The sequence below is a fragment of the Nuphar pumila genome, unplaced genomic scaffold (genome assembly GCF_984573655.1).
Source record: "Nuphar pumila unplaced genomic scaffold, dmNupPumi1.hap1.1 HAP1_SCAFFOLD_903, whole genome shotgun sequence".
Taxonomy (NCBI): Eukaryota; Viridiplantae; Streptophyta; class Magnoliopsida; order Nymphaeales; family Nymphaeaceae; genus Nuphar; species Nuphar pumila.
The window spans coordinates 1-25860 of NW_028323529.1; the positions used below are offsets into that span (position 1 = coordinate 1).

Consider the following 25860-nt stretch of genomic DNA (forward strand, 5'->3'; position numbering starts at 1 on the left):
GACAATAGCTATTTCATTCAGACCCTTTTGAACAGTTAGATTTCCCTTGTTCAGTGCTGATTTCCGGCAGGAGCACCATCTGTGTCTTGGCATGGCTCCCCCATCTGTGCTTGGTTGACCGCTTCTGCGCCCAGCACCCATCATCCCTCGGAATCGGATGACTGAACGATGTCCGTTCACTTGCCCACATGAATCGCCAAGAGCCAGATGATAATGTACCTTTCTGTGTAGTTACCGACACTACCGCATCCACATAGCCAAATCTAGAGTTGTTCCTGTGCGAATCCTCACCACAGCTCAGCGTGCATGTCTGGAGATACTGAGCATGTACTGAACAGCAAGCGTCATTTGTACTGGATGATTTCGTCGCTTGTACTGGACCTTTCATCCAATTTCCAAAACACGAGTGAGCTGCCTGGGATGTTGCGACAGTTGTTCTTACGTAGGCCACAACTGCCAGCCAAAGTTCGACTACTGGGGGCTGCAAAACCCTCGCTGGGGCGATGTCACAAACGCCCTGCTGTTCGGGGAGGATGGCTACTGCAATGCTGAGTTGTCGCGGCTCTCATGCAACTGCCCGCACGAAGGCATGAACAACAAGCGCCACTGCAAGCTGCACAACAACGACGTCAACACCTGCATGAACCAGTGCAGCGGCCACGGCACTTGCATGCTCGGCTTCTGCTTCTGCCGCCAAGGCTGGTGCGCTGCTTGAACAGCTTTCTTTACTCTGTGCTGGCATCTTTGTGACTGGATATCCAGTCACATGTGCACACAGACTCCTGTTCATAGGCTTGCTCGCTGTGCTGCATCATTATGGTACCCTGATCGCTTATCATGGTACCAAGGATAGCAAGTGATGGCGCCATGTCATGTGTGCAATGGACATAAGATGTTATTACACCCGCTTATGTGATGATGACATACCTATCTATCTATCTATCTACGTTTCATCTGCATCGGGAGAGCGCTGGGCAGGTTGTTCTCTTCAACAAACCCACACCGTTCCTAACTGCCTAGTCCAAGCGCAGTTGCTTGGATGGTAGCATCGTATGCCTGCATGAGGCTAACGCATAAACCATTCCGCTTCAGTTTCTCTGCCTGGGGTAAGAACCTCGGCCTGTGCCTGGTCTTATAAGTCCGTACATGCCTGTATCTTAGGCAGGACATCTGCGTCGAGCAGATTGTTTGTTCAACATCATCATCTGCCAACTCCTGAACCCCAATGGGACACCACCCCCACCCACAGTACGACTGCTTTTCACTTGTAGGACCACTTCAAACCACTGCTAGCGCTCTGTTTCGGGTGCATATCACCTCAACCGTAGGTACATCTCATTCAACGTGTGGGTACCTTGTACTTTCGCAGCTACCCAGACACGCCTGGAGGTGTGTTCCGCAGGTTTGGGGAGGACTGTTCTCGCCTAGCAGCTGGCGTCACGCCCACTCCGCGTCTGATGCACGACTGGGAGGCATCCAACGTGAAGGCGCCCGCTGCACAAGCGGCGTGGCCCCCCTGGGCGCAACCCCATGGCAAGCACTTACCGCGCGCTAGCCCTGCGAATCCCGGTACCGCCAAAACTACGTCCCCGCCCTCCACGGGCCTGCAGGCCGCACCGCAGTCAGCGTCGCCGATCCCCCAAGTTGTGGCAGACAACATCACACCATTACCACCCCCTGCGGACCTGCAGGCCTCGCCGAGGCAAGCGCCATCCAGCGTTCCAAAGCTCGTGGGCGGGCCAATCAGTGAGGAAATGCAGCTTCCTGCTGGTGAATTCAACAGCACAATCTTGACCACTCCGAAGTTGTCCGATCGGCCCCTTCGTGCGCTCTCGCCTCTGAGTCAGAACATTCAAGCGCCTCTGACAGGTGAGACGGTCTTTAACGTGACTGCACAAGAAGCTGCCTGGACTCCGTGGGTCCGACCTGCTGACTCAGCGACTGCATCGTCCGAGTCAGGGACTGTATCGGCTGGTTCAGGGACTGCATCGGCTGCTTCAGTGACAGCATTGTCTGTTGCCAACTCGGCGAGCAGGGCAATGCTTGCAAGCACAAGACCAGAATGGATGCAGGAGCAAGATTCACCAGCATTGAACACCACCTCTGTGATGGATGGCACAACCCTAAGCAGCTCAACATCCTCAGGTCATGACCGGGACGTGCAAGGGACGCGCCAGCAGCTGCGAGGGCTGACAATTGACAATTCGGTGTCAATAGAGGAGGAACATGAGGAGCCCCCCCCTTCCCGCGCTAGGCCTCTCCTTTACATCTACGACATGGACCCGATGTACACACAACGGCAGCTTCAGTATCGGACGATGCCAGGGCAGTGCTTACACAGGTAAATCCGACGCTTTGATGAGCTGACGAAACTCTTGTTGTGTGTTATTAGCCATTTGGCACATGCCAGATGTTCACGTGCTCACGTTTGACAGTACTTTGAGGGCAATGGTTGCACTGCAACTAGCCCCACTTGGCAGCGAAACAAACCCTCGCCCATTCCTTCGCATGAGATCTCGGTGGACTGTGTTAAGAGTTTCTGCGCTTGTTGTTGCTCTCCACCGTCGCACGTAACTTTCAGAATCATTGGGATGGATGGCATGAGATCCCCGACCTTTGAAACCAGTTGCTGGTGACTCATGCTTGGAGGTTCACGCTAGGGTGATCCAGGTAAGACGCTTGCCTTGAGCGATTGCAATGGGAAAACTGCTTCAGTACGTGGAGTTGCCAATGTCCATGTGGATTCGATCATGTAGTAGTTACATCACTCATCATGAGAGAACATCAAAATCGTGGCGATCACAGGTCAGTGGACCCCTCATCCAACAAGACAGGGTTTGGTTTCTGGACTTACGGCACAGAGCAAGCATTGCACGAAATGCTCCTCCAGTCAAAGCACCGGACGTATGACCCCACAGAAGCCGACCTCTTCTACATCCCAATCTACATCGGCTGCTATGCCTGGCCGATTTTCGGCTGGGGCAAGTTCCCGTACTTTTTCACCAGACGGCGCCACCGATGTGCCTCCCTCGACCATGCGTGCTGCCAATCTAGCGTACATGGCAGTGGCTGCCAAACGCTGGATCCAGCATGAATTCCCTTTCTGGAACCGCACAGGGGGGGTTGACCATGTCATGATGGCTGCTCACGATGAAGGGTCCTGCCTTATCCCTGGAGAGCTGCGCCCAATGACTCTGCTAACGCATTGGGGCCGCATGGACGTCAATCACAGGTGCTTTGTCTTCTCTGACTCATCCTGCGCATGCATGCTAGCCTGCCGCAAGTAGTCCTGTAGCTCATGGATGCAACATCATGGGAGGGTAAGAGATTAGAGATGGTTTGGGGGGGGTGGCCTGGTCATTGCAATCTCACCTATCATGTGGCGGTGGCTAGAGATGGGCACGAGCTGTGAAGTCACCGTCTGCTCCTGCCATTCGTCACTTGCCACTTCAAATGGTGTGTGACAAATGGTGGCTGGAACGCTGTCAGAGCATGTGTAAGAGAATCCAGGTCTATGGACAAGGCTGCCAGCAGTATCAAGAGGTCCATGGACAAAACTGCTTTGTTCGCACATTGGCACGGACACGCCGGTCAGAGTGTCTCAGAGACAGAACTAGTAAGGGTGTGGTAGTCTTATGGGTCTGCATGTTGACGCGTCTTTTTACAGCACTACCCCATCCACGTGGACATCAAAAGTTCCAAGAACTACTTGGAAATAGGGATGCTAATGCAGCAGGTTTTTGGGGGCGGGTAGAAACAGGACATCATTCCCTGGTCTAAGGTGGCAAGAACATTGTGTGCCAAGTACAGCACCCCTGTTGTCGGGCGAAGCAGCCAGTTAGTAACGTCTCTCGTTATCAGCACCATGGTAGCAGCCTTGACAATGCCGATTCCGATGGTGCTGCAGGTCCAGTTCCGCGTACGAGTTGGACGATTACTCCTCTCCGCTGCTTTGGAATTCGTTACAGGTTGAAAACGGCACCCGGATGTACGATCTACACACCCACATTCATGGTTGGGCGTGCTTTGAGCCTACCAAAGACATCGTGATCCCCACATTCAAACCCTGGAACTCCTTGTCCCGCAGTGTGTTGCCTCCCTTGTCAGTACTGATGTTGAAGATGTATCTTTTGAAACCGCTTCCACATCCAAATGGACATTGGCAGCTTCAAACACTACTTGGGAATCAGTAATGCTGACTATACAAACCTGTCAACGTATAGAACAACATTCTGCATAGTAGCCTATGCCGCCTCATTCAGCCACCAATGACACTGCATGCAGATGATCAGTGCACACTGGCGTGAAGCCACTGCTGCAGATTGCAAGGGTCCATGCGGATTCTGTTGTTTTTTGAACAAGCACAAATCAGGAAGCCTGCCAGGAGAATGTAGGGGGTGTTCGGGTTTGATGGGGACACATAGCTGCCATTTAGGTTCAAGCCAGAACTCAAAATACGAACCTTGAGTCTGCGATGCTTGGACCTCACATCATGATGTTTTAACTGGTGCAACACTCTGCAACGTTCCGACTTCACGCCCATTGAACACACCGGCAAATCAGCAGCCGCAACAGGGCTCAGTTTACCTATTTAAGGGCGTAATTGATCTATCGCAAGGCTAACAAACTACGCGACCAGGTGTTTGGTTATGTAATGATGTGCCTATTTGCAGCGCTACACCACCCAGATGGGCATGCCAAGGGGTGGAATGTATATGCGCTTTACATCAGGCCATCAAGACCAGCTTACCCTTGCCTAAGCTGGCTCTTCCCCCACCGAGTGTACTTGGAAGCACGTGTGGTGAACCACCACTGGCAATTCGGTGCAGGCGTCTTTGGTGGAGCTGAGCCAAGGGCGCGAAACATTCTCCTCTTCATGCGGGGTGACATTGGAGGCGCCCAGCGCAAGCCATGCTACAGCCGCTCCATCCGGCAGGCCGTTTGCGAGGCTGTCGGCCAAAGGGCTGCCCAAGGACATCGCGGACGCCGCGGGGGGCCCTGGGGACCGTCCCGTAGAGGAGCCCTGGGCTCAAAGGTACCGGATATGGATCGGCAACTCCCAGAACATCAGTGGAGACTACACGAACCTGCTTTCCCGTTCTGTCTTTTGCTTGGTTGCACCGGGTATGCCGCATACAATCTCCTGATTGCGGCGTTGTCCACAGACGGATTGAGTTGTCGTCTTTGCGCTGTCAAGCAAGACACGCCTGCAGAGTTCAACAGTTTTACGTTGAGCGCCAGTTGTCGCTCGGGCTGATTGCCGGGAACGCTGTATGTGCACGCAGTGACTGGGTAAATGGGCTGCATGACTGGGTAAATGGCTGTTGAGTTGAGAAAACCTCAAGAAACTCTTGAAGAGTGGCAGCTGCCACTGGCATGCTATCTCTCACTCGAGATAGCACAGCGTGCCAAAGCATTAGCAAACAGATAATCACGAACCAGCTCCATTTTCAACCGGTGAGCATGCAGGAGACGGCTGGTCTCCGAGAGCCGAGGACGCCATCCCTCATGGTTGCATCCCCTTGCTGGTGATGGACAATGTGAGTGCGGTGCTGCAGCCGCACTTGGACTGGCCTTCCTTCAGCGTGCGCATTGCAGAGGTCGACATTCCGAACACGCCTGAGATCCTCTTCTCCTTCACAGCGCAGCAGATTCGGGACATGCAGGCACGCCATTCCCTGCAGTTGCCAGGTTGTAAACGGGTGGGAAAAGGTGTTGCTACACCAGGCAACCGTGACCGGCTTTGCGGTTGCCTAAGGGTCTCTTTGGCTGCTTCGGCAATACGTGGGAACGTGCTAAGGGATGTGTGTTGAGGCTATCAATGCGAGCGAATGGGATAAAGACACGAGAGATGTGTCTATCAAAGCATTGATACCCTGCCTGTGTTTCGCCAGATGCACCTTGATTTCACAATGTAGAAGTCTTAACCCCCTGTGCACCCACATTTTCACCGCATTTCAGATGTAGTTACCACAGCTCATGCAGCCTGGCAAATGGTCGGAACTGCATGATCACTTTTCCCGAGTAGTACTTGGAGTTGCCAATGTCCATCCGGATGCCGAAGTGTTGTACGAAGATACACCATCATCACATAGAGCGAACGAGCTAGCCAGACTGCCAAAGCGATGGCCTTTCGCTCGCATATTCCTTCACATTCTGACGCGCCCGTGAGAATGGCGCTCGACGCGCTGTGAACTCCGAAAGTCCATGTTTCCATGTCGGTTGTGCGAATGCACCCAAACAGCACCGTCCTGGAAATGCAGGCAAACCTGGCAAAGGTCTGGCACCGATTTGTCTACACAAGTGGCCCAGTCCTCATGGCTTCACGGGTGAGGAGGCATAGGAGATCACTCGCCGCATCCAAGTCACCAACTCGCAAGCTGCTGATCGGTGACACAGCGCTTGCCCCGTCGGAAAACCACGTACAACAACAACATACACCACAGCATTTAGTGAGCGCAGCTCCGCAGCACTCGGAGGCCTTACAGGACGCGTGGCAAGACGAGGCGCAGCCCACGTCGTGGTGGGCTGAAGGCGTTCGCACGCGAGGGTTGCAAGGCGAGGGTGAAGTGGCGAAGCAGTCGCTGTTTAGAGACAGTACGGAAGGTGCAGATGAGAGGGTCATTCGGTTGATTGACGAAGTGAACACGGGGGAATTGCTTCCCGGGTCCGGGGACGGCACTGCAGATAGAACGGACGATGCATTTTGCACGGTGATGCAGATTCTGCTTGGGAGAGTCGAGAGCATGAAGCGGGGGTACTTGCCATTTGCGACTCGGATGTCTCTATCGAATCCTGGCAACTCCCCTCCCCCCACGTGGACTGAGAAAGGCATCATTGAGTGATTTGCCTCGGCTTGACAGATTCCAGATTACTGATCGTCGCGACAAGTGTTTCCAGGGGGTCATGTTCCAGTGGATGGAAAGCATTGAGGATGACTGCAGAAGGCACCGCAGGTGTTGCCTGTCTGGAGTAGGTGCTCCATTGCCTCATGTTCTCTGTGTTTGCTAGACCTGATATTGTCATGTTTCGTTCACATGTCATTGAATCCCGGGTTGCCAAAGCATCTGCTGGAGGCATTCCATGTCGAACCACATTGCTTCTCAACCCACCCTTGTGCCATGTTACTTTTCCTCAGTGCACATTCACATTTCTGACAGTGCTTGTGAGCAACATCACCATTGGCAACACACAAATGAAGCGCGCACACATACCCATTCCGTGACATGCGCGCACCTATGTAATAGGTACATGTACTCATACGCACCCGCACTATGTGTGTTGATGCAGTATCGCTCGTGCAGCGATGTGGCACGCTTGGAGGTAGCCCCACAAAAGTACTGCTGCATGGCACTTCTGGCAGCAATGATACGCCCGGGCCGCTAACTTCAGACCTTTCTTCCAGAAGAACCGAGTGCGCATAAAGCAAGTAGCTTGTATCGCACTTTCAGCTGGCCAAGCGCTGGCTTAGCGTCAGCCATGGCTGTCTCGCCATGTTTGTTAGCGTGTTGGTCGACTGCGTTTTGAGCAGCTTCCCAAGAAGGCACAGATCAGGCCTGTATGGGCGCTCACGTCACCAACACTACGTGTCCAAACTGGATTCCTGTACTTGATCTCTTCTTAACCCAGCGCACCTACAACAGTGTTCGCTGGGTGGCTACGGGTGCCAAAAAAGTGTGTGAAGCGAGTCACCTCGCAGTTGGTTGCAAACATTGTACAGACTGGGATGGGAGGCCGAATTGGCGGTCATGTGTGCATAGCATCATTGCTGCCATATCAATCACCCGGCCATGTCAACCTCGCAACCCATAGTCTTGCGGTACTCCCGAGATATTGCACTGGGCAACTGTGCACAACCCACGAGATCACTTTATGGGCACGAACAAGGCCCATCCATACATTACTGAACTTTATTGAACAACATTGAAATGGGGTTGAGTTTGTAATGAGTCACATCGTCTCATCCTTACGTGACACTTACGGATCAGCACGATGGGAAGTTGCACCGAGGTTGAGGGAGGTTCAACTGCATGTGTGCCTTCGGTACGAGATTGAATCGTACCAATCGCATGTTTAGCCCCCAAAACCAAGCTTTTGGTGTAGGCTTGGCAGGCTTTGTGTTCCTTCGTTCAAGGATGCGTATCCTTCAATTGCCCATGGACGAACAGGATCCTGTACACACTGTAGGCTTGTGGCACGAACCGTACGCTGCAATGTCATGTTGGGCATTGCATGTTTTTCGCTCGAGCTATCAGGACTGTTACCATAGGGGGTTCAACGAAAGATAAGAAAGACGTGAACGATGGTCGTTACCAACCAATACCCTTGTTCCCAGATTTCTGGACTAGTCTTCTCAAGAGCAAAGGCTTTTAGAGCTGGTGAGAGACACTGAAATTTTGTGCAGAGTTTTTGTGCCAGCGTTTGTGCTCGACAGTGCCATGATGAGCTCGTCTATAGACTATTCGTTACAGCTGTGCCTTAGAGTGAGCGTACAAGACCTCAATCTGCGCAGCTGATAATAACGGCGACGTGTCACGAGCGTCTCTCCGTCGAACTCATGTCATACACTCTCGCCGTAATCCAATCTTGTAGCGTCCAGTCGTGTGCATGAGCACTTATGTCAACCTGTTTGAAGAACTTGTGAACTTTCATCACCTCTGTTTCAGCAATATTGAACATTGCCACTTGCAGAAATTTCAGTGATGTCTACTGATCATGCACTTGCAAATCGCAGTTTACTGTTGTTTCTTAATTTACCCTTCCAGTAGTTAAAAGTGGTCGGCATGCGACGTGATGTACTGTTGCGTGTTCTATGACACTGGAGTGTCTTCGCAACAGCCTCATCGGCCCTACCACCTCCTGATGTGGCAGCCGTCGAATCGAAGGCGACGTTCTCTTCATTGAATCAAAGAGTGTGGATTAGAGCAGCACGACAACAGCAGCATACGTGCAACTCGCCTCCGAGAGCTGCTTGCAAGCACCTAGCGGTGCTAGCTGAACCAGGAAAGCATGCTGAGAGAGCAGCAGGAGATAGTGGTGCACACTATCTTGATTAAGTTCATGATAGATCCTCTTCGCGTTGTCTTGTGATCTCCGTCCTGGTGCTAGACAGCTACCCACTTACGCAATGGAGTGGGCACCGTCCTTGGAGGACACTCTCATCACAGTTTGGGCCTTTTTCAGCACAATATTGGTCTTCTGGATGCAGGTATGATCCGTTTGCATCGGATGACCAAGAGGGTTTGACGATGTTTTGAATGGTTACATCGTAAACCGTCAACACACGAGATGATCTCTTAGTTGCTGACATCAGGTGAATGGCAATTAGTGATTTCGGGTAAGATAGCTTGTAAGTTTTCGATTCTCTGCTGTAGCTGCTCTGCCTGAAGGCCTGCCCTGGGTGGGCTGCTGGTGCTGAAATGGTTCAGGCGCGTCTTGTCTTCCGAGTTCTACCCAAGCGTTGTTCGCACCGCTTTTCTAAGCTCTTGTGATTCATTGTTGGTTGCCTTTTCTTTGGGCCAAACAGTCGGGGTGATTTTTAGTAGAATGTGGCACGTGATCATGTTGTCGTTGACATGGCTGCCCTCGAGTGCGGAGGCTCTCGAGGGCACGCTCGCTCAAGAGCGTGCGTTCGCTCAGCGACGTGACGACAGCACAGTTCACCCCATGCAGCCCATCGTGCCAATGCAGTGGCAGTCACGCGCCACTGCAAACGTGCACTTTTCCGGCTGGACGGACACTGTCATCGCCGATCGACAGCAGATCGTTCAGAAACGAGACATTCACGAGCTCATGTTCAGCCTGAACATGAGCCAAACATGAACGCAACATGAGTCGGTCAAAGCTCCCATACGATCGTGTTCGCGTCGGAACATGAGCTAACATGATGTCGAAAATGCGAACCAAACATGAGCTTGGGAAACCGGCAACGATAACTTCATGTTTCGTGGCGATTACATGAGCGTGTTTGAGGCGCTCCACGAACATGGTCGACTACACGTAATCTCAATATGCCAGGTTGTCATATTTGCGAGACAGACATGGAAAGAAAATTGTTGATTCAAAGTGCTAATAGCAAGATGGCAAGATGGCCATGCCTGATGATGACGAATGCATGATATGTACACCACTGGCGCATCCACATGGACTTGGAAACGTTATTCATGATTGAAGGCTGCTTTGTGGGATTCGCAGGTGGGGTTCACCCTCGTGGAAATCGCGCAAGCACGTGTCCACTTTACCCATCGCATCCTCATCCAGGTACGCCAATACAAGCCCTTCCTTTGTGCTTCTCTGTCTATGCTTTGTCCTCCGTCTTGTTGATGCATGCACGAAGCTGCGCCTGGTCTTGTGCTTCAGTGACTGGGCCGTAACGGCGAGTTGATTGATATCAACTTGATATCAATCTTTGCAGCAATATTGCATGCACATTCAGATAATGGTCACACTTGGGTGTCGCATCATCAACTTCCAGTAAGTCCCTGTCTATCTTTTGACAGCTGAGCGATGTTCAACTGGCTTTGGATAGGGCATGCAAATCATAACAGGCAGACCTGGACCTTCAGACAGGTGCAAACGTCCGCCGTAGGCCACTTACCCGGGTACTAAACCTCGCTCTGATAGCGCTTAGGGTAAGGAGCTTCCCCAGCAAGCTTGTCTTTATTACAGTGTGCTATAAAGACACACTATAATAAAGACACACTGTCATAAGACACACCTGTTCCCACAGCAAGCTTGTTATAAAGACACACCTGTTATAAAGACACACTCACCCCTCACCAGCATGAGCTGCTGCAGAAGGTGTTGAGCTGGATCATATCCATCTCGGTCTGGTGGAGCGTGGGCTTTGCGTTTTCCAGTGACTCTGGTAATCCGTTCATCGGCAGTGAGCACTTCTTCCTCTCTTCCCACCCCAAGAGGCAACTCCCAATCGTTCTGCTCCGTCTCGGCTTCATGGCCATCTCCACTGCGATTCTCACAGGCGCGTGTGCGGCAAGATGCCAGACAAGGGCCATGGTGGTGGTGCTCGCCGTGTTTGCAGGGTTTGTGTATCCGACAGCTGCGCACTGGGTTCGCGCGCCAAACGGTTGGCTGTCAGCGCTGCGGGGGATTCAACACCCTGACAAGCAGGTCTTCACGGGTGTGTTGGGGTTCTTGGACCTCTCCGGCGGCGCTGTCGTCTATCTGCAGGGCGGCGCAGCTGGACTGGTGGCCATCGCGTTCCTGGGGGACCGCTTGGGGAGGTTTTCAGAGGACGGCTCTGCATTTCCACGCCTCATTTTGCAGGTGTGTCCGGGCGTTTTCCGCTCCCCATCTTGTAGGTTTGTTTGTGGGTGTTCTTCGCCCGATTTTGCAGGTGTGTCCGGGTGTATTCCGCGCCCCATCTTGCAGGTGTGTTCGAGGGTTTTTCGCCTCAATTTGCAGGTGCTTTCGTGGATCTATCCACGCCTGGTTTTGCAGGCATTTTCAGGGTACTTCAGTGGTGGGGGGTCGCCTGCAGAGGCCATGTGTATGAGAAACTATGTTTTACGCAGTCAGAAACCAGGCCAAGTATACAAGAGATATGCCTATTATCATGTGACTTTACATGAAACCACATTGAGCGTCGGGTGCGTGAGTGCATTCATGATGCAAACATGAACCTGCAGGGCCCATCGGCGGTGTTCAACGTCCTGGGGACCTTTATCCTCTTCATCTCCTTGATTTGCTGCAACGCAGCCTCCTCACCGTCACTCTCCAGCATCGCCAGCTGCTCAAAGATCGCAACAAACACGAGCCTCGCAGCAGCCAGCTCATGCATGTGCACCATTGCCTGGGGAGCACTGACACGACAGAAAATCGACCTCGTCACCACCCTGCACGGCCTGCTCGCGGGAGCCGTTTCCATGGCTGCGGGGGCCGCGTTTTTCTACCCTTGGGCTGCTGCGCTGATCGGCGTTGGCTCTGGCTTGCTCTACCGTGCTGGTCGCACCGGGCTGCTTCGCCTGCGTCTCGACGATGTCGTTGGCATCGTCCCTGTTTACATGCTCTCCGGGACTTGGGGAGCTGTTGCTGTCGGGTTGTTTGCAACGCGTGAGTCTATTGCACAGATGTACAGCATTCCGCGGTATGACGCCTCCCATCCACTCTCAAACGACCATGTACACGAACGGTATTGTGCATCTCTCGAAGGGGAATGTGATTTACTTACTTTCATGATGAACTCCGTCAAGGCGTTGGCCCTCAAACCGTGCAGAATATCCGTGAACACAGGTATGCCAGAACTGTGAAGTACTACCGTATTTTGAAGGTTTGATTCCCAACAAGTGCTTGAGCTGCGAATGTCCACGTGGATGCAGTAGTTTTGTCATCAAATACATCATCACCATTCGTAACATCAGTGCGAGCTGTTTTGCAGAGAGCGCGAGCTGTATTCGTCATTGGACATCGGTGTGGTCTATGGAGGCAATGGCAGGCTTCTCGGAATGCAAATCGTCGGCACGTTGGTGATTGCAGCATGGTCCACCGCATGGTCGAGCATCCTCTTCTTCTGTCTCCATTTGTGCGACGCTCTCTGCCTCCCAGATGAGGCCTTCCAAGAGCCAACACTCATGGTATGACCTCTGACTTTGACCGCTTTGCATCATCCGTCTTGACGTGTTCCGTAGTTTGAAGGCTAGTTGCTTGCCTTTGGCGGTGGTAGCGGTAGCACTATGCCCATCTTGCACCTGACGTTGCAGTTATCCATGTAGATTTGGTGATGGTGTTGACAGATGTATGTGATCACAATAACGATCACAGAAACGTCACGAACATCGGACATGTCTGCATCAACGTATCTGTTTGCAACACTACCGCATGGACGTTGGCAACCCTGGGTGCAAGCTGATGGGAATCCGTCACTTTCTGCCTGCCCAAGATGTCCGTGCATTTTAAGTCATTGCCAACGCAAGCCTTTGCTCCTGGAAAAGGTGAAAACACGGGCTATGTGGATGCCCAATTAAAAACCAAACGACCATCGGTTCTTGTGCAGCGGCTTGCTTGCTTATCACAATGCCTCACATTCTGGCACCGTATGATGATGTATCGTTTTACAACACTACCGCATCCACATGGACATTGGCAACTCCAAGAACTACTTGGGAATCAGTGCTATCGTTACCATCACCTGAGGCTGGCGTACCTGGAACAGCCTGACCTACCGTAGCCTGACCTGACAGGTCTTCTTTGTCGTCTTGTACCCTGCAAGAAATCAGCCACAGCTGACCAAAAACGGCCCGTCAATGCCTCATATGCTGGTAGCAGTAGTCATCCAGTAAGCGTACATTTCATACCCAAGCTGTGCATGCACAATCGGCATTTTCCGCCAATGTCCTCCCATGATCTGCAGCACTTAGGGGCTCTCGGGACATCCAGTGCCCACCCTCTGCCAAGCCCCCGGCCCCACGCACCCGTCCAAGAGCCCCGTGCACCGAACGGCGGAATTTTCCGGCGCTTTCCTCATCAGGCAGAGGCTTCTAAGCTGCCGCAGCTTCCGGAAGCTGCCGAGCCCCAAACCGTTCCCCCCCTCGAGAACTCCACAGCTGCAGCAGCTGTCTCGGCGAGTGCCCTACACACGACTCCCCGACGCATGGCAGCACTGTCGACGATCCCCTCTCTAGGTGTGCCCCTCGCGCGATTGCCTGTGCACAGCAACAGCTTTGGCTTACCACCCCAGCTAGCAACTGTTGACGAGACTTAGCTTGGAATCATCAATTGCATGCACCGGGCGACTCCATCAGCGCTTCGCCAGAATGGGGATCGAACCCCATTTTTGCCCCCAGATAAGCATGCATTTTCAGGGGTGCAGACCCAGAAAGCAAAGTTCCTGGCGAAGCACTGGACTCCATTTACACCTTGAGAAAACGTGAACGGCTTCGACAAGCTCAGCATCACGGAGAATTTGTCTTCGGCACTACTGGCGAAAGCAATTGTTGTCTGCCTTCTCTCGCTTAGAACTGTGCTGGAACGGCCAGTGCTTTGCCAGAATGAAGTTCGACCCCCATTTTTGTCCCAAACACTCATGCACTTTCGGATATCTGGACCCGAAACATGACAGGGTCTGGCGAAACACTGTCTGTGGTACATCGAGCGCCTTCTCCTGCCAGGACCGGCCCAGCTGTCCAGTTCTCAGACAATTCAGGGGATTCACAAGTAGTAAGTGGAGTTGCCAATGTCCATACGGATGCGGTAGTGCTGTAAAAAGATACACCATTGAGGTGGACAGGTGCCAGGGGAGACAAGCTGAGGTACTGGCGTGCAGATGAGGTGGTATTCAAGCTAAACCCGTCTAACTCAGCGGCCTCTAGCTCACACAACATCAACAACGAGCACACCGACGACGCTCATCTCCCGGCATGGCAGGGGCTCCCAAGCCCCCCGAACGCCAAGGAACCGCATGGACTGAGCGACCTTGTGAGTAGTCGTTGCTCCGAACGGAGCCTAGGGACTCCCACTAGCCAGCCACGGGCTCCGCGGGAGGGTTCTGAGGCCCGGGACGTCTCGGAGCTGAGCGCCTTCTCAACTTTCTCAGCGCACTCCTCCATGTTTGAGGCCGGCTCTTTTGCCCCGGCTTCTACATCTCCTAGGGTCCGTGGGGGCCGCTCAGCACCAGGTATGGAGAATGTTGCAATTCTAAGAACCGTAGTCTGGACAATGGTTGACCAAGTGCCCAGCATTTGCATTGTGTCACCTTTTTCATTCAATGTTCTTCCATTTGGAAGTCCGATCGAATACATCCCAATTCTTTGCACCTATAGGTGAGTCAGGCTGGTCCAGGTACGCTTGCCTCAGGCGATGGTACCGGTGGCACTGATATCCAAGTAGTTCTTGGAGTTGCCGATGTCCATGTGGATGCGGTAGTGTTGTAAAAAAGATACATAATGTCCGGTGGAATGAGTGACGCAACGACTGCTGTGCAGGTGATGCAATGAATCAGCTCCTCAGTGGCCAGGGTCGAATCGTCAAAGCGGTACCATCTAAGCGGTCATCCAAAATGCTCATGTGATACAGGCGATACAGGCGCCTCGACACCTGGCAAAAGGGTGTGAGGAGGTGTTTCGCACGCCTTGATAGTCAGTAGCACGTACAAGTACGTGATGATGATGTGTCTTTTCACAACACTACCACATCCACATGGATGCGTGTTGTTCCACATGGACATGGCAACTCCAAGAACTGCTTGGGAATCAGTGCTATCGTTACCATCACCTGAGGTAAGTGTCACATCATCAACCCATTTTGATGCGAGATGAGACTGGTCTGCTGCCCACGTGGGGCCTGACAGAATCGTTTCTTCATATAAATCCAATATTTTTCGGGTGTGGAGGCCCCCGGAGCTCCTGGGCCTGATTGCGTCCACATCAGAGACCATAGATCGGTGAGCCCTCAAGAGTACGCACCGACACTGAGAAGACCATCGGCAGATTCGCTGACAAGGTAACGATCTCATAAAACTCTGGGCCAATTCCACAGAACTTCCGATGTAATGGGCCCGGGGCTTCTCATGTATGTAGTGTTCTCACTTGTCCAAGGGCCCTGCGAACCGAATGATATTCAAGCCTTTTGAAGCCTTAACTTGGGTACTGACGTAGTTTGGTCTGGATCCAATGTACCAGCATTTACTCGCTGTCATTTCCAGTCTGTCTGGGATGTGGCTGGTCCAGTCATTAGATCGCAACAATCAATCGGACGTGTCCCATGCAGAGGTACACCCACATAGGAAAGCCTGTATCGGAACATTTACAGGTATTCAGATAGGAGCACCTATAACGAGTCACACGACTTTGCCATCTTAGTGTGGGCCGCTGCCTGTTTGTGTGCTTTTGGACATGCCACGCGTACCTAAGGTGTGCCCTTCAGGAGCACTGTCGTCCCACGTCCATAGCTTCGTTGAGCTAGGAATGGGTGATGGGTGGGTTAGTGTTGGTGGTTCGACGTTTTGTTCAAATCAGCAGATGCTTATGCCTTCTGCGTTGCATGCATCGGAGGCACACACCGTCACGAGGCCATAATGTATTACCACAAGCTCAGTGGCTGCGCTTGCAATCGCAGGCTGCCCCAAGAGGTGCCACCCATTTCTTGCGAAGAATGAATGCTTTGCATTTGCAGCATCCTCGAGTTGATCCGAAACTTCCTCATCCGTCTTTTTCATATCCACAGAGCCGGAAAAGGTTATATAGTGTGGGGAGAAACAGCGATCCCTGAAAATAGAGCTGAATCCTCTCCATAGATCGAGGACTATCTAGGCAGCAAGGACTGTGTCAAAGATTTACACAACGCATCCCCTGCAATTTTGGATTGTTTGCAAAGCATTCAGGATTGTACCAACGCTAAAACTTGTTGCGTGTGCATGCATGCCGATTCCACTGCCTTAGTTCACTGCATGCGCCGCAACCTGGCTCCTTGAGCAGTTGCGTTCCAAGGCCCGAGCTTGCACGAATTACCAGCGGTGTTTAGCTGCCGGGTCTCTCATCGACGTACATTGTTGGTGGCAGCGTTGCTCCAGAAAGGGGTCAACACTCCTTGCCTACCGCTTGCACATATTGATCAATTTTTGAATCCTGCAAGTATAGTACATGAGTACTTCATCTTCACGTACTCGCATGTTAATCCTAGCGCATTACGTAATGATCAAATCCTGCAAGGCTGTGGACCCATGAGTCAGTGTGTCCATGTATCGTGACGAGTGTTGATGCTGTTTCGGCGTGCCCCTCTGCGCCTGCACACGATTTCATGATACTCAATCTGCTTCAAAGGAGGTGGCAAATTATCGCCTCTGCAATGGATTCTTTACATTGCATATTGTTGCCATGAGGACGCATGTGTGTGTGTCGGTTGTTCTGTCGGTGCCCATCGTTTGCACCATTCTTGGTCACCGATATCTGCTGGCTTAGATGATGACGATGCATCTGCATACAACGGTACCCCATCCGAGTACAATGCACTAGTCTTCGACTTTCTGTTTATGAATGCCAGCCACGAGAGGACAGCCAGCTATATGGCGTGTTCATGTCATGTCGTGTCTGACCCAAATCAGGGCATATGGGTGCAAGATTCATCAGTTTTACAACGTGGCCCTGGTAATGGTGATCTACATGTTAATTTATTCTCGCTTTGGTGCATGTCTTTATGTTATTTGTCCGCAAGTGGCAAGAACTGAATGCAGGTTAGTTGCCCTATATTTGTGCCTGCATGCATGATGCTCAGAGATTTGCCCTATATTTGTGCCTGCATGCATGATGCTCAGAGATTTGCATGAGGTCAGCTGCCATTTTGTATTTGTGATTTGAACGAAGTTGTCTGCGTGCTTGCCTGTTTGCTTGCGTTCCTTGTCCCCATACATCTGTCTGGAGGGCTTGTAATTGTTTGATCTGATAAAGTCTGGTGATTCCTTGCGGGAGCTGCATGTGTATCATGCTATAACTTACATCGTAACTCTGAGGTATGGATCTGTTCATCGAGCTTTCACCATGAGGGCACACAGGAGCCACGAATCTGTCATTTCCCCCACGGATCCATCCTCATCCATCCGACGTTACACACATGCTGGTTGCTGCAGAATCACCTCAGTTTGCCAAGATGTAGTCAGAGAGGCACGAAAAGCTCTGGCAACCGTCAACGGCGAGGCAGCTTGCTAATCTCTGTACTGTACATCGACTGCCAATGAGAGCCGTGTGTCTCGCTGAGCTTGACGGTCTCCATCGTTTTGTCTAAAACGGCTGATGGCTCCGGCTTGCCGTCATGAGTACATGTTATGACAGCTTTTGTCTTGCCGTCTGCACTCGGGTGGATCTTCTGGAACTCCAGCTTGTCTCGTGCTTGCTGCGTCTTCGTGAGCGAGCTGTACATTTTGGCGGGTGCCGTGCCCACCCATGCAGAGCCTTGCTTGCGGGGAATGGTGGCGTCGGCATGCCGCACGTTGGCACCTGCATTTGAAAAGCCCCTTCGTTTAGTGCTGCAGCCTATAGAGAATCAGAACATATTCTGTTGTGGGCTTAGTTGCCTCATTGCAATCAGTACAGTTTATCTGCAAGGGACACCCCAACCAGTCTGCACCCCTCCCTTCAGGACAGGCAGTGCCCTGGTGCTACTGCGTCGACACCTTTTGGCCGTGCAAAGCGTCATGCTGCCTGATGGCTACAAGAGTGCAGGATGATGTGGTCACGGAGGCGTTGAATTGTGGGGCCGTCGGCGCGTGAGACTCTATCTCCCAGAAAGTCCTTACAACTGGCCAGTGTGAGAGTCTTGTGATGCGTACCTCGAGCGAATCCGTCTGTAGCGTACTCAACGTAGTTTGCGTTGTATCCAACCTTCTTGCTGTTGCGGTAATCCTGGCCCTTCTCCGGAACCTTTGAAATCAGCCCTCCAGCAGCCAACAACGTCCTACAGACGTCCAACCCGTCAGTTGCTGTTGTGAATGTGCAACAAGGTAATTTGGCTGTGCAAAAGGACTGTGGCCTGATGGGTCTCATGGACACTACAGCATCATGGTGTTGGCAACAGCGCTTCGCTCGCGGTATGATCATTGAGTATTGATGTTTCTGTGATCCTTCAACACCACCCCCGCTCCAACATGGACACTGGCAACTCGAAGTGCTACATGGAATTCCACCGCCAAGTTTCCCAGCAACATTTCTGCACTTGAGCCCATTTCCACAGGCATATGAGCAATGCGGCACCTGTAACCCTGACAAGCTTCGTTGGTGCGGTCCATATACTCAGACTTGTACATTCCCTTGCAGCGAATGATGGCGGGAACACTGCCGGACTTGTAGCACTTGTCCCACCTCTCCTCCACAAAGTTGTCAACGTTGACCCCCACTGCAAAGTTGCGCCCGCCCTCCGGCAAGGGATCCGTGAAGCTGAATTTGCGAACGCTGCGGAGGCTGTTCTGCACCGCACCAGCAGGGCTCATCACATAGAGCCTCCACACCCTTTCCAGCCAGAAATCCGCACATTTCAGAAATGTGTGACCTCTTTACGACTCGCCCGTTCTAATTGGCGCCCAGTCGGCAGGCATACCAGGCGCTGCCCTCATTTTTTAACCTATACGGAGCAAATGCAGGCGAATGACAGCCGGCATCGGAGCAAATGAAATTCAACAGGAAACCCGAAGCAAAGGGGACGCAAAAACAACGCTGTACATACCTCGGTGACAGTCTACACTGTCGTCATAAAGATCATCCTGGATGCTCATTGCAACGTGGCCTATTGTTCCGAGTACTGGTGAGATGAGCATCGTTCTGTAATTATCGAATCCATCAGGTTTGTTTGCTTGTTCGTTGTCTACATGGGCGAAACATCAACCCAGAGGCGGTTCCCGGAGCTGGAGCTTTGCTGTCGAAGCGCGCTTGGATGGAGGTACAAAATCACACAACTTCATCATCCTTTCAAACAGAGTTGTTTCAATGATTCATTTGGAATGCGCACACGCTGGTGCGGCAATCGCACCTGGTTAATGATGCGGGGCGGCTCTCGCACATTTGTCGGCAGACTCCGGACCTCTCCGGTAGGGGAAAGCCAAGCCATGACTGTGGTGGACTTTCCAAAGTCCAAGGGGTCCATGGGTGCACGCGTTTGTGTGCTTCCAAAGGTCGCCGTGGCCTTTGCTGGCACCTCCAGTACTCGGTTGCGAATGGCCGCCATGGTGCTCTATAGCCTAACAGAGTGCTAGATTGAGATGCAGCACCCCGTAGATCTCCTGTTTTCTAAACAGTGGCGCAGGAGTGCTCACCTGAAGGGCAGTATAGCACCTAAGTTTACCTAGGATCAGAACTTTGCCAGAAAGCACACTGGTGGGCTAGAGCTTGGGTGAATCCCTCATTGGGAAGCACAAACCTCTTGTGCTCACCAAAGTAGCAGATGCGTGGCCAGGTAAGTGACCTGGAACAATTAATCATGTGTTACGATGAGCATTCTGCTCTGTGTGATACTGCAGGTGTCACATACATGGAAACCCCTGCCTTCCTTGGACGTGCCAAGAGGAAGCACCCCTATTGATCAACTCCAGAGGCCGTACTGCGGCCAGCCACATGGATTTTGACGAATCGACACGTGTAAATATACATTCATGTCTTCTTTCAATTCTTGTAGGCATGGATTCGTCGTGTTCATTAACCGGTTTGCAAGTAGCCAAGTTACACAGGCAAGCCATGTGTCCCCTGAAGGATCCTGCCTATGTTTTAAGCGCATCTGGCGACAGGACAACCCCCTCATGCATTGAAGTGATAGTATTGATTTTCTCGAGCATTTTCTTACCACAACGTTGACGCCCAATGCTTGCTCTTGCGAGATGCTTTGCAACTTAAAAACAAACTCGTGAGGGTGTGATCGCTAATCCTCCATCGGTGCTTTTATTGAGGTCCATATCCTATTAGGTTGCATGAAAGAAAACCACTGGATCAAGCAGAATCCTACACGCTGCAGTGAAATCCAGGTGCCGCTGTCACACAGGATTCTGGTACTCGAAGCATTCGGCCTTGCATTCACCTGTATTGCTGTTGCTATCCGTGAACATGTGGGATAGGTAAGGTACTTCATATGCATTCGGCAACTCCACAAGTTTTACTGTTCAGTGTGCACACAATCGACATGAGAGGGAGGTAATTGCTCTTGCCGTTGGATAGTTCAGGTCTCGAGGGACAGCGATGTAAATTAATAACCGGCACCGCATTGCAGATTCGAACAATTCCCAGGTTCGCCTTTCCTGCTGCGTGAGCCTGATTGACTTCACGATAAGGTTCGTCCACATTACTTCATCGGCACTTCCAGGTTTTAGATTGGTCGGAGTGGACGTTGACGACCTGAATGTCACATGATCCTTTTCTCTTGGATGGTGCAGTGCTTCGCAATTCGGAACAGGTACTTGGCAGACATCAGGACATACACCACGGGATATGTCCCATTATAGCTTACATATCATGTTTAGGTGTTGAGTTTTTCGTCTTTCTGTTTCGGACGGAGCCTTCTGCGTAAGGTGGGCTCTCGCTGGCCTCGTTTGCATCACAAGGCCAAACAAGCCATAGCCTAGATGATGCAGAGGCACATGTGGTATGTATATATTGTAAATATTCAGAGATGAGTGTTCGTGACAAAATATTAAGCTACTGCTTTTGCAGCTCGCTGTCACGGTTGCCAGCACAGCAGCCAGACAGGCACGACACTGCTAAAAGGGTTCCAATTGCAAGACGAGTTCGTCACGCGACAAGTAAAGGTTTCACATGTTCTCGCAGATGATGACATATGTCTTTGATTAACAGCACAAATTGGTAAGAACGTGGTGAATACATTACAGGGTGTACGAAAGGTTTTTGGACAACGTGAGCAGCCGTAGCACCCAACACCGCCGATATGGCTCCCAGATATCCATGCAAGGAGTACGGTGACTTCCGCGCGGCGGAGGACCGCCGAAAGCATTTGAATATGTTATTGATGGACTACTGTGTGGAGTACGAAAAGACGTACTTTCCAAACGGAAAACCACGGCCCTGTGTGGAGCGCTCCAAGGAAACAGCTGCCGTCAAGGACACACAACTCGAAGCTGCGGAGCTTGCAAAAGCCGGAAAACTGCTTACAAGTGGCCCCTCTAAGGTTGTTTGGGCGTCCGTGTATAAAGAGGGTGGGCCAGAAGCTGCTCAGTGCTGTGCAAAGGTATGCCTGTCGGCCTCCCGACACACGAACCCCACAGGACACTGGCATGACGACATGACTGATAGGCATCCTGCATCTCTCCGTTTAGCGCAAGATCGCCAGCTGTCAATACCGTGTTTGTTGAGCTGGCGTGTTCGTTTCATTTTGATAGGCATTCTCAAGGTCAACAATGCGCGTGTGTGGATGGAGACCGGAACCTCGTGGCTCAATCATTCAGTACCCCCAGCTCTTGCACCGGGGCGTGAGGCCCAAGGATACGTCCCTTTCGGTGCAGTGCGCACATTCAGCGACATGAACTATTCTTGGTTGACTGGGTTTTGCACGGCAGCATTCAGCTGCATGCTTGGTGGCAACGCGTTGGCCGGGGTGAAATGGAATTGCTGATGAAAATTGCCGCACGCTTCATCACATGTAAGCTGTAACAGAGCGATTCAGCATCGCTGGTCATCAGACATAGCAAGCCGCGCGTGTTGCGACACATGCTTGTTTGACTGGACAGGGCTCATGGTGCGCAGGTGAACAACAGGCGGACACCTTCCGGAAACTTCTTTGGGCTCGTCAACCCCGGATTGCCAAGGGAGGACTTTGAGATGCCGGTTCCCAACAAAGCGCCTGGATGCATTCAGCAGGTACAGACGATGTGCTCTGCTCAACATTGTGCTAGCAGTGACACAAATAAAACACTTTTTGTTTGAACAACATAACATTATCCTCTCAAGACCAGCACTTCCTTACAACGCTCGTCTTCTCGTTGCTTCCTGGAACACAGGTCAATGTGGTTCCTTTGCTGCATTTCCCACGGAATGTTCAAGAGCCATCAAAAGAACACCTGGGCTACGTTCCCCAGGTGAACTGTCTGCAGATATTGATTCGTCCATGTATGCTTGCCTACATGATGATGATAATGGTAATGGTCATGAATCCCAAGCAGCACTTGAAGTTGCCAAAGTCCCTGAGGATGCGGTAGTGACATGAACGTGCATCATCGGATCAGCAGTGTATCGGGCGGACATGACGCACGATTTGCAGCATTGCGTTCACATTCATACTCAAATGGACAAGCGTACCTGTGAAAAGGTGTCTGTGTGTTCAGGAGGCACTGATACAGTCCGGCAGATGCCCAGCCCCGCTCCCATCCTCAAAGGTCACCTTTGAGCTGCCCAAGTCCAGCAAGGTTGGGCAGCATGGGCACTCGGGCCACGTTGGCGACACAGCCTCAACAGCCGCAGAGCGATCCAGCAGGTCCTGGTTGATGACTCACCAAATAGGTACGCTGAGAGGATATGAATAAACCCATCGGATATGAAGCCATACTCATCGAAGCTTTGGTCATGCGCACCTTGCATGCCGATGCTTACCAACGACGAAACAGAGGTACAAGTACCCTTGGAGTTATAGGACAGAGCGGCTGCAATTAATAGCATGCTGTGTGTTGCAGTCTTGTGCACGTTCTGCTTTCGACCCCAAATACCTCGCTACTTTGCCAAGCCAGCGTGGGACAAGGGTGACTCCATGTCCGCAGAAAACTATTGTTCTGCCAGACTGTGTCATTTGCTGCTTTCTACGCCTAAACATCATGGGCTTTGGGAACAAACATGGAGGTAGACACCATTCTGGCCAGAACTAACACGAGCGTTCTGGTGCCGCCCCAATTGCGGCTGTAATGAGTTTCCCGCTGCCACCCCCGTTGCCCTGCGATACAATTTACTGCTGCCAAGAACCAACGCCGCAATCGAAGCTACGCCTGCAGTCCTGTATGAAGGAGATCAGGTATCTGCCTGCGCACGTGTGAAACGGGGTGGGTGGCAGGTGGCCTTCGCAAGTTCACATTAGCAGCTGTGATTCGTTTCGACTTTGCCAACAGGTATCTTTGAACGACAATGTACATTGCATCCTACACAAGAAGACAAGCATGAAGTGTGCATATACATGGTCAAGCACCCGGTTGTGACGTCATCATCTCGCTGCAATTCTGTGAGGACTTGAGTGTGGCAGTGCACCGACTGAATGTATGGAGTCGGAGTTGTATTGTTATGGTGCTCAGAACAATACAACTCCTGTCATGTATGCCTTTGTCCCAGATACTCTTGTCACAGCTTATCAAACTTCCAGTTTCTCAATCATTTGCAGAGTCTGTGACATTCTAGGTCTACACCCCTCTCGCGAGAATCGTCTCCAGCGCAATTTGCGATGAGAAGCATGCTGGCATGCAGGTGACAGGACTGTAGGGAAGGAGGTTGCCAAGCACATCAACTCCAGCCGGACCCCGTCGGGTGGGTTTGCCACATTTGATCTGGCAAAGGCGCCAAAATGAGCTTCCGCCCGAGCAGACAGATGAGATTGTCCCCGTTCTTTGGTCGGGCATTCCTGCCGACTCAGCCCAATTTCGAAGCGTGAAATGTGGCATGGCCAATTGCAGTGCACCTTGCATGTTGAACCACCTCTTCTCTGTCGAATGCTTGCTAGACATGCGACAAACGTGCGAAGCCAAAGACACTGCTCGTGAAGGTTGATGAAGTTCGAGTTCTGCAGAGAAGCACTGACAGCTGCCGGCTGCCCTGTACTGCTCATGGCACAGCCCGATGCAGCATGATGATGTGTCAATGGAGCATGTGGTTTCAGTCAGTCCCAAGTTGCTTGGAAACGCCGGGTGGTCAAGGTCCTTGCTGGTAGTGAGTGGTAAACTCAGGTTGCAATGTTCGAACGCTCGGCCTGGCCCTTGAAGAAGAAAACCACTGACACAATGACCTTCCATGCCTGGCTATCACGTCATGCTCAAAACCATCTGTTGGAGATCGAATCCCATGAATCTATGCCATCCTTCACACCACATTATGCCTTGTGGTGTTACATTGCCATGGAAATAAGAAGAATAAGAAAGACACAAAAGTTTGCACGTTTGTAGGGCTGTACAAAAGCGTAGGTGGCGTCACATCTCTTGGATCAGCACCTATAGAACAAGGAAATCAGTGCATCTGGTACCATATTCACACATTTACACAGAAGGCTTACACGATTGACGGCCTGCCCATGCTCATGTCTATGCAGCTGTGGGCATCCTGTCGCAATGCAAGCTCTAGACTTGAGACATCGCGCCCTCGGGACTCCTCGGGATGCTTGAGAGGCATGCATCTCGTATCACGCATTTCCGCCACTCGTGTCGGGATCTTCTGGCGCTTCCTCCGCCACAGGCGGCAGGGGCTCTCGAGGGGACAGAGAGGGAGCGTTAAAAATGGTTGAAACTCTTCTGGCGGCGATGGTGTGCTGTGCGGCCGCCTTCATCGTCCTCTCGGGGGCTCGGTCGCTGTCCAGCAGGTCCTCCATCTGCAGGCGCACCATGCAAGAATTGCTCGTGTTTGTTAAACCATGATGACCAAACAATCTGAGCGATCTTAACGATGACGACCGAATGATCGTCGTCATGATCAATGAATGCAGCGAAAGCTGTCACGCCGGTTTGGTTTCAGTCGTCATGGTTCAGCAATGTTACCTGGCGGCATACCACCCATTACTGCACTTGCTTTCATTCAATCCGTGCACTACCTTCAGGCTTCACTCCACAGGGACTGCTTTTGACAAGTGGGCGCCGACATCAACGAAAGTGCTCGACACGTTTGAGAGGGCTGCATCGTCCATGACATTGCCCGCAATCTGCTGCCGGCTCAAGGAATGAGCACGAACATGACGTACTTGCGGTGGCTATCTGATGAAAAGTATTTCAGGGATATGAGTCACGCTGCACAGGCGATTTCACGTGAAGTTTAAGCCTAAACGGAACCGCCACTGCATGCGCTCAAACCCAAAACGCTTCGCCAGATTGAGGTTTTCGTTTCTGTACCAAGGTTCATGCGGTTCCAGGTATCCAGATCAACAAAATAGCAATAAATCGATCAGGATCAATCAGGAATCACGCCATGTCCTCGCCGCCAAGAAACGCGGCGAGAGGGATGCACTCTGGGGAGTTATAGCGAAAACCCACAAGCCGTGTTGGCCAGATCATCGTACCTCCTGCGTGACTTTCCCGATTGTCATCGTCCGTAGGGCCGTCCGCGTCTCCTTTTTTGGCCATTCCTCCTCCGCCCGCAGAGCACCCTTCAGTCGCTCGTTGCTTTCCAGGAGCCTTTTGACTTCCTCCTTCACGCTTTGCAGCTCAAGCGACGTCTCTCTGCAGTCCTCCTGCGCGTTGGCAAA

At 51.9% G+C, this 25860-nt stretch overlaps 1 protein-coding gene across 1 annotated transcript; it reads left to right on the plus strand.

The window, feature by feature from the left end:
- The first annotated feature begins 2906 nt into the window (after positions 1–2906).
- Positions 2907–5813, plus strand: LOC149809669 (putative glucuronoxylan glucuronosyltransferase F8H). The gene is made up of 4 exons (XM_089994700.1): positions 2907–3232; positions 3490–3616; positions 4830–5124; positions 5470–5813. The coding sequence occupies exons 1-4, from the start codon at positions 2907–2909 to the stop codon at positions 5811–5813; spliced, it is 1092 nt and encodes a 363-aa protein (XP_089850826.1).
- Positions 5814–25860: the final 20047 nt, after the last annotated feature.

Bases quoted from the DNA above. Each gene is read 5' to 3' on its own strand.
- LOC149809669 (XM_089994700.1), top strand. From the start codon at position 2,907: ATGACCCCACAGAAGCCGACCTCTTCTACATCCCAATCTACATCGGCT. The intron at 3,617-4,829 runs GTAAGGGTGTGG...AATTCGGTGCAG, and splicing joins GTGTCTCAGAGACAGAACTA to GCGTCTTTGGTGGAGCTGAG. The intron at 5,125-5,469 runs GTATGCCGCATA...GTGAGCATGCAG, and splicing joins CTTTTGCTTGGTTGCACCGG to GAGACGGCTGGTCTCCGAGA.